At 41.9% G+C, this 8,830-nt stretch overlaps 1 protein-coding gene, 1 non-coding gene and 1 pseudogene across 3 annotated transcripts; all 3 read right to left on the bottom strand.

Annotated features, from left to right (window-relative positions):
* Nucleotides 1–610: 610 nt before the first annotated feature.
* Nucleotides 611–6,391, bottom strand: LOC145070225 (callose synthase 12 pseudogene; annotated as a pseudogene). The gene is made up of 3 exons (XR_013689865.1): nucleotides 996–6,391; nucleotides 841–906; nucleotides 611–739 (listed from the first exon to the last, which is right to left on the bottom strand). The product of XR_013689865.1 is annotated as a callose synthase 12 pseudogene (transcript).
* LOC145071742 (small nucleolar RNA J33) lies at nucleotides 3,208–3,287 on the bottom strand. The gene has a single exon (XR_013690750.1). It is a non-coding gene; the product is annotated as a small nucleolar RNA J33 (small nucleolar RNA).
* Nucleotides 6,392–6,918: 527 nt separating the features above from the next.
* On the bottom strand, nucleotides 6,919–7,446 carry LOC145067918 (uncharacterized). The gene has a single exon (XM_079014943.1). It carries the CDS (start codon nucleotides 7,444–7,446, stop codon nucleotides 6,919–6,921), a length of 528 nt encoding a protein of 175 aa, XP_078871069.1.
* Between the last annotated feature and the right edge of the window lie 1,384 nt (nucleotides 7,447–8,830).

Raw genomic sequence — 8,830 nt, 5'->3', positions numbered from 1 at the left:
AATTTGATGTTATGCAGCCTACTAGTGAAGCTGGCACATCTGGATCTCTAAACTCAGATATGCCATACTATGATGATGATGATGATGATGAGATGATGGATAATGGGGATGATGTAGATGATGATTTTGATTTAGATTATGATGGGGATTATAATGTTTGAGATTCTTGAGTCAGACGATGAGTCTCATTACTTGAGCATTCAATCCCGATTTGATAATATCAATTTGCCTCCAGGGGTAGAAGTGTCTTTTTTCTGGTTAAACAACCTTCCAACCGTCAAATCAACTCAGAAAATTCCGGTTTTACCCTTGAAGGACACTGATTCTAGCAGTTTACCACCCTCCAAACATAAATTCAACTACCTCAGAAAAGGAAGATCCAACCGAAGAAGCAAATAAAATGTTTGAACAGTACTTGTTCGATAAGTTTAAAACAACCAACAATATTCACATGTAAATATTTCGTTTTTGCTCCCTGAGTTTGTTCAAAAGTTTTAGTTTTGATCCAAATTAGGAAACTATTGAAGAAAATACCTTTTCTGAACAAACACACGGACCAAAACTGTTGTATGAATAGATATTTTTTGGTGTCTACGTAGCATAAAAACCATTCAATCAGTAAGCCAACATACTTTTCATAAAAACAAAAGACATGCATAAAAATATTTGTTAATCTAACATACAAAATTCTCTATTTTATCATATCATTTACTTCCCCTTCATGTCAATCCTCAAAAACCTGCAAATCATTTTCACAAAAATCAACCAATTATTTTCATTTGTAAACAAAAATAGTCCCTTAAAGATTAAAGTATGCAAAAAAGTCACAAACAAACTTACATCTTTTTGCATAACTGAAAATCCACGAAACTACACTTTACACATGTATCTAATCCAAAGTTGTTCCTACACAAAACATAAAGAAAATTCACATGTGAAAAACTTCAACAAGTATAGTAGTAATTGTAAAACACTATCAAAATAATAAAATTTACCTCATGCTTTAGATTTCTTCCCAACAATAATCTTGAAAATCTGCAACCCACGACTAAACGCATCATTAAACAAAATCCTTGTTTGCATCGATTGAAACCCGGGCATCCATGACAAAAACGCAACTGGACTCAAAACAATCACACCAAACATGATATCATAAGTTCTTGCCACCGAAACAACTGTCCCCCAAATCCTAGTATTCTCCAAAACCGGCCTAAAAACTTGTGCAATCGAAAGAAACCCCCAACCAGTAGGAACAAACGCCAACAAACTCGTTAACAAATCAAGAAACTCAAATTCTGTAAACTCAACCAACCCAATAATTATCAACACCCCGAGAATTATAACCAGAAATTGCACCAATCGATAGTAGATATGTTCTTTAGCACCGTATTTATCCCTCGCGTATGTTATAATCGAGTAAATCACAAACGCCACCAAAATATAAATCCAAGAAAGTAAATAAACCGCGATGCTTTTACTATTCCCCGCAATACCCAATTGGTAAACAACCCCGTATTGGAAAAAGAAAAACCGTAAATCCAAAATGATTTCAATCACCTTCCCGAAAATACCCGTTGTCCGTAAATGATCTTGCTCCTCATCCCACCATTTTTCCCAACATTGTTCGGATTTTACGAAAACACCCCCGCGAAACCATATCCAGTTCATGAAATCGTCGTAATCGTAAACCGTTTTCAACCAATCGAAACCGGAAGGATTGAAAATGAATGGAGCCATAATCCATGAGAAAACCAAAAACCAGCTTGAGATTGTTAACGCGATGTAAGTAAATGAGTTTTTAGCAACCGGACTGTATCCCGCGTAGACAGTGAGAATTAGCCCGAGCTCGATTGCTTTTATGAAATGACTACGCGCGTATAACCGGTAATTATCTGCGAAAGATTTGTGCTCGACAACAAACCCCCGCCCGGTTGCCCGGTATTTCGCTCCACCGTGGAGAATCGTCCGCCCGAAGTAATGCGCCCGGGTGCCCAACGAGAAGGTGAAAAAAACCGATGATAGTTGTAATTGCATTGTGATAAAATCCCAAATTGCAGATAAAAACCCGAGTTCGAGTGAGTTCTCGATTATCATCGGTAACGCGGTGAAAATCCCGAGTTGGACGATAAACTGTTGGTTCAAAATCGTCCCGAGCGCGGTATTTGTGTTTGCGTTACGGGACACGGAATTCTCGACTCCACTAAGCGCGAGATACAACCGGCCCCACAAAAACGCGTAAACCGTTAAAGAAATCATCAAGGTGTTGAAAAAGAATCCAACGGTTGTGAAGTAAAACGATAACATCCGGAAGAAATCGAGCCGATGGCCTAACCGGTATACATCCCGGCTCAACACTTGTTCGCCGTTTCCACTTGCGACTTTTGCTTCAAACATTGAAACTTGGTTTAATCCGACATCGCGTCCTTTGCCAACTTGGATGTATTCGTGATGTGTCACATTTCCGCCACGTAACGTGCAATTAAACCCTGCGAAAATGTCCTCACTTAAGTTGATTAGCTTAGAAGCTTTGCTAATCCCGCCACGTGTCATGAACCAAAACCGATCGAACACGTCTGGGTGTCCGTAATGTAAACGGATTTTCAACGGGTTGGCTAACACCCGTTGGCCCAATGTCACGAAGCTTGTTTCTTGAGCCGACATGAACCACGCGAGCGACGAAACGGACCCCGTGAAGATGTTTTCGCGGACTCCTAGGATTGTTGGCTTACGGATACCGTAATATTGTCGGTATTCTTCTAGAAGGTTTCGGATTTTTAACGCTTCTTCGAAGTAGTTGTCTTGGTTCATGTCGATTGTTTGAACTGCATCTCCTCGGGTGAAAATTATCGCGTGGTTTTGGTTCTCCGGCTTTCCTTCCCCGAGCTTTAACGGGCCGGGTAATTTCACCCGGTAAATCTCGACCTCTTTTTCGAATTCCCGATCGTATTTCACGAGAACCGAAAAATACTCGGTTTTCTCGGTTTTGTCGCGCCCGGGTACCTCGTCCACATAGGCGACACGTAACGCTTCGTTGTTTTTCATCAAATACAAAATCTCATCCGCGTGTGGGTCCTTTTTCGACTTTTGTGTGCCGTAGATTTGACACGCGACGACATACGTGTATTTCATGAAAACCGTACCGTCATCACCGCCACTGCCGCCGCCACGGTGTTGGCGGCTCATGGAGGTGAGCTCCCGGGAGCCTTCGCGGATGTCGATCTCGGCGGCGGAATCAAGAAACGCGAGCATTTTCAACGCGCGATAGTAATACATCATTCCTCGTACGGTCCGGGCGAGTGTTTGACCGCGATACGATGCCCACATTCGAAGCTCGCGGAGTTTATCCGTCCACAATTCTGATTCCGATTTCATCCCTTCGCGTTTCATTCTTTGTAAAAAGTTTTTCCATTCATCCGCGTAAATCGTCTGCAAATAATAAAGAGTGGAAACACCGTCTTCGTTCTCGGTTCTAAGTTGTTCTTTATTGTACACGACTTCTTCATTGTAGTAAGGTGTCAAGACACTAAACGCCATCATTTTTTCAACTTGTGGAGCATGTGGCATGTTCATAAACAACGAGTTGCTAAAAAACGCGATCCTACGTCTCGCCTCGAGGTTCACCGGGACATTGTTCATCGCATCCCGGGATGTAAGAATCGTGTGAAACCGTCTCGCTTGTCGATAGAAGCTTTCGTTATCCAAATCGGGCAATTCGATAGCATTCTCGAAAAGAAGCCCGGCTTCTGACAAGTGAGGGGCTAATCCGTCTTCTTTCAATTGATCCATACCACGTTTATCTTTAAAGAAATCCCGTGTGGAAATCTCGTATAATGCTTGGAGGGTGTTCACGATTTTGTTTAAATCTTTCGTGGGGTTTGTTAAAAGATTCACAAGAACGATTGTCTTTGCGTGGATTTTCGGAAGTGCATGCATGTTGAAAGTCTTTGTGAACTTTTCGATTTTGATCGCGTTATCGATTTCTTGAAAGAAAGTTGAGATAATCGAGTGTTCGGGAGTGTTCACCTTTACTATCGTGAGCAGTAAGTGTCTCACGCTATCGTAAGCCTCGATTACAGCGCACCTTCTATACTCATTCTTCGCCATTTTATACCAAAGCCATTTGTCAGGGGCATCCACCAATTCTTTAGCTTGACCAAGAGCAAGAAGCAGTTCATTGCATAACAATAAACAAGGCCAACGGATCACACTAACATTCCAACTATTTTGAGGCAATTCGAGTAACTCAACTTCATGATCACTGATTATATCTTCTTCACGAAATGTTGAAATGATTTCGTTCCATACTAACGCGAATTTGTGTGCTTCGATTTGGTTGGAGTCAAGTTTCTTGAAAGGTCTCCCGAACCCGTATCTTAATTTCAATCTGTGAACAGCGTCTTTGAATTTAGTCTTGAGAGAGCCTCGTGAAGTTAACATTTGTTCTTGAGGCATGAGATTGAATTGCATTGCACTTGCGAAGAACTGGAATCGGAGTCTGAGTTGTTGGATGTTTCGGATTTCGCCCAAATGGTTGAACAATCCAACTGCCATTCCAACAATGGAAGAGTAAATCGAGTACCAGATCTGTAAATCCATTAAGTAAATCAAGATCACAGGTAACCAGAGAAGCCCAACTGCAAATCGGTTGCTGTTTCCGAAGAATTGGTGCCATTCGTATGTGACATCTTGAAGGTCTAAGAGATCTTTTGTGGGTTGGATCATTGGTTGGATTTGTAAGAAGTAACTGAAGATGAATTTGGTGGAGAGAACGAAGATCCAGAAGAGAGAATACTTTATGTTATCCACTAGACCTTCACGGAGTCCACGGCCTACGAAGCTTCTGCTCTGAAACCACCATGTGATTATGTAAAAGATTCGCCAGTTTGTGTTTTCAAGGAAGTTGCGAATCCATGGGAGAACGAAGAGAGCTAGGGCTAGAAGCTCGGGGATGATGAAGACGAAAGCAACCTCTAGAAAAGTCACGACTTTCCTGTTAGCAGCGGCAGACCACCGGCGATCATTGTTTTTCTGATTCCAAATCTTGACGTAAAACACCACGAAAATGATGGTCCAGGCGGCGGAAACGACGATCTTCAAAATCATACGAACGGCAAGCCATAATGTTTCTCGAGAAACTAGTTTATACTGCATTCCAGCATCGAGAAGAGATTGTATGAAGCGTAATACACTCCAAGTGATGAAAACTGTCAGAACCCTAGCTTGAGTGTCTTTATCCCCTAACGCCTGCCATGGATGATGATCTTTCCAGGAAACTATAATTGCAGCCTGTAGAAACAAAATTAACATGATCCATAGCTTATCGAAGCTCCTAAACAAGTTCAGGAACGATCTCTGCTCGACAAATCCGGTTTTCCCGACCCTTTTACCTTTACTGGTTGTTACGAAAAAGTTACTTCCGGTATCGATTGGCCATTTTAGCTTGTCGAAACACCTTCTACTCCAGAAATACTCGTTAATGTCATCGTAATTTCGCCAATTTGAATGTGGTGCGGTTCCATTGTGACTGTTTTCTACTTCAGCCTTAACAGTTTCGTAAATTGGCGTAACGATACGGTTCAGAAAGGCATTTTCCCCTGATATGGAAGGTAAAACAGGCCTACCTGTGTTCTCATCGATGTAATCTTCGAGTATTCTGTTCAATTCCATAACCATGTGATGGAATATATAACAGAGGCATTCAGGAATAAACCGTAGATTGGCGGACTCGCCCCAAATAAGTAGGTAAAGCGCCACGTAGAGGAGCTCACGGCGGTGGTCGGTGGCGGAGAATTCGCGGCGTGAGTCGGAGATCCAGATGTTAGATTTCCGGCCAATGAACGAGCACCAGTGAGTGTAGTTGCTGAGAAGTTTACGGCGAAAACGGCGGAGAACGGAGGGATCTAAGGTGTCAACATTGTCCGGCGGTGGCTGCAGTCGCATCTGAGCGTTGGCGAGATGGAGGACAAGGTGTTCGCGTTGGTTTGAGACATTGGCGGCTTGGAAACCGAAGAAGGCGCCGAGCCAGTCCAGAAGGTCGTAGTGTTGCTGCCATGGAACAAAAGGTGGTTTACGGAGGTCTCCAACGGCGCGTAAAGCAGCGGTGGCTGCGCGTACTTCCGGAAAACGAAGGGACGGATGGTCAGCGAGAAGGTTGTGGATTGGGATTATGTTGTAGGTGGTTTCAGCAGATGCGTTGCGTGCCGGTGAACGATGCGGCGGTGCTGACGGCGGAGGACGCTGCCTTGTGGCCATATGGATCTGTACTGGTAATTGAAGTCAAAATCACAAACTTGTGAATGACTATTGTGGGGAGTTTTAGAGAGAGAAAGCACAATGCAGAGAGAGAGAGAGATTTCTGAGGGTGGTAACGTAAACCTGCAGGAAAGAAGAGAAGCAGAAGGTGAACGTAGCAGTGGTGGGCGCGTGAACGCGTGATGGAATTTTCTTCGATTTGAAAACGTAAGGGTATTACAGTAAATTGACATTCGAACCAGGCACTAGCCACGTGACCTCATGCTCGGTGGATTTCCAAATGGCAACCTTCTCTGTATGTGTCCAAAAGTTGCCTCTTTAACTCGATTTGATAAATAAATAAATAAATAAGGACCTAATATATCTTTTTTAGAAAAGGCAAATAACATTAAAGGAGGCAAATAGCAAGAAGCTACAGCAAGCCAAAGGTTAACACTACGAACAAACAGAGCAAGAAAAGGAAAAACAAAGCAAGGGAAAAAAGACTAAATTAAGTTGAGAGATGAACGAAAGGCGATACACTCCATTCGATCCAATTCCCACAACCAAGTCCACCTCTGTGCTTGCACTAAACATACGAGAGAGAGAGATAATATTGTCTACAATTTTCGCCGGATGCACACCAATTCCTTTGAAAATCTTATCATTCCTAGATAGCCATAAATTTCAGATGAGGCAGTGAAACACCATGTTTAGTATTAACTTCTTCCTAGGACAAATTCCCCAGGTAGCCGCGTAATCTGTGAATTCCTTCACATTTTTGAACCCACTCTTTTCAATTCCACACCATTTAAGTATCCAATATTGTACCTCCCTAGAATACTCACATGTAACAAGTATATGATCCACCGTTTCTGTCTCCTTATTACATAGGGGACAAAGATTATTAGGGATGATAATTCCCCTAGTTGCCAAAGTATCTGCCACTGGAATCCTTCCTAACACAGCTCTCCATATGAAACCACTTACTTTCAAAGGAATTAGCTTAGACCACCAAATTGCCGGCCCTTTGAATGGAATCAATTTTGATTCCAATAGTTTTCTCATTATTTTCACAATATATTCACCTGTGGGGTTAAGGATGAATCTGAAACCATATTTGGAATTTTTCTCAATGGTCATATTACCAATATCCAAATATAATTCCAGCAGTTCCTTCAGTTCAATATCGCTTGTTGGTTCGTGTCTCCACATCCATGAAAACCCGATACCAGAAAATCTATCCTCCAATCGACAGTTTTTAACCGTTTCTAGCGCAAACGGGTGAGGAAATTTGATATGAAATGGAATATTACTGCACCAAATGTCTTTCCAAAACAAAATGTTACTTTACAAACCAGGAGTGAGAGCAAAAATATCCTTATGGTCGATATGTAGCTTTTCAATGGATTTCACCGCCTTCGAAATATCGCACCAAATCCCATTTGTTGTTTTCCTTGCAATATATATTGCAGGTTTGTTGTATAAGTTATGTATGCTCATGATGACTTCTTTCCAGAAACTGCCCTTGTCGTTCATGAACCTCCACCACCATTTGATCAATAGGGCGATATTTTGAGCAAGTAGGGAGCCAACACCGAGACCTCCTTCTGATTTTGGTGCAGTAACAGTTTTCCAATCAACCCAGTGTATTTTTTTTGAGTTCTCCACCTCCCAATAAGAATCTACGCCTGATCTTGTCAAGTTGATCAATGATTCCTTGAGGATCCTTGAAGAGGGACATGTAATATGTAGGGAGGCAGTCAAGAACTGATTTTATGAGGGTGAGACGACCTCCAAACGATAAGGATTTGGCTTTCCAGCTCGATAATTTGGAGGAAAATTTATCCAGAATTGGTTTCCAGTTCTTCTTTAACGCCATGTCAGCCCCAACTGGGACTCCCAAATATGTGAATGGAAAATCACCTTGCAGACAATCAAGCACCTGGGCTGTTTTTGACAGTTCTGTCTTTGAGACCCCCACACCAAAGATACGAGATTTAAAAAAGTTTACTTTTAACCCTGATGATATATGAAAGCTTTTGAGAATTCTGGATAAGTTTTTGATGCTATAAATGTTCCATTCCTCAAAAAATATCGCGTCATCAGCGTAGAATAGATGGGAGACCGAGGGACCATCTCTAGGTAATTTGACCCCATGGAATAGTGCTTTTTCACAGGCGCTTCTAATGGCAATGTTTAGCCCTTCCATGGCCAAGATGAAGAGAAATCGAGATAATGGATCTCCTTGACGGACCCTTTTGGAAATTGGAAATTCAGTCGTTGGAGCCCCATTAACCAAAACAGATGCCTTGGATGAAGATAAACAACATGTGATCCACCTCGTCCATTTGCGACCGAAATTCATTTGATCCATAACTGAATCCAAGTAGCCCCAATTTATTGAATCGAACGCTTTTTCAAAATCAATTTTGAAAAGAAAGATTTTCTTTTTTTGTTGTTTTGCCCAAGATAATAATTCATTTATTATTAGGGGGCCATCGAGTATGAATCTGTTTTGGATGTATGCAGATTGCACTTTATCAACCACTGAATCAATCACCTGCTTCAATCTATTTGCCAATAGATTTGCCACCAC

This window comes from Lactuca serriola, chromosome 8 (genome assembly GCF_051521515.1).
Source record: "Lactuca serriola cultivar US96UC23 chromosome 8, Lser_US96UC23_V15, whole genome shotgun sequence".
NCBI classification, from domain to species: Eukaryota; Viridiplantae; Streptophyta; class Magnoliopsida; order Asterales; family Asteraceae; genus Lactuca; species Lactuca serriola.
Note: the sequence above shows the minus strand (reverse complement) of the source record. Positions and strands in the feature narration are given on the sequence as shown.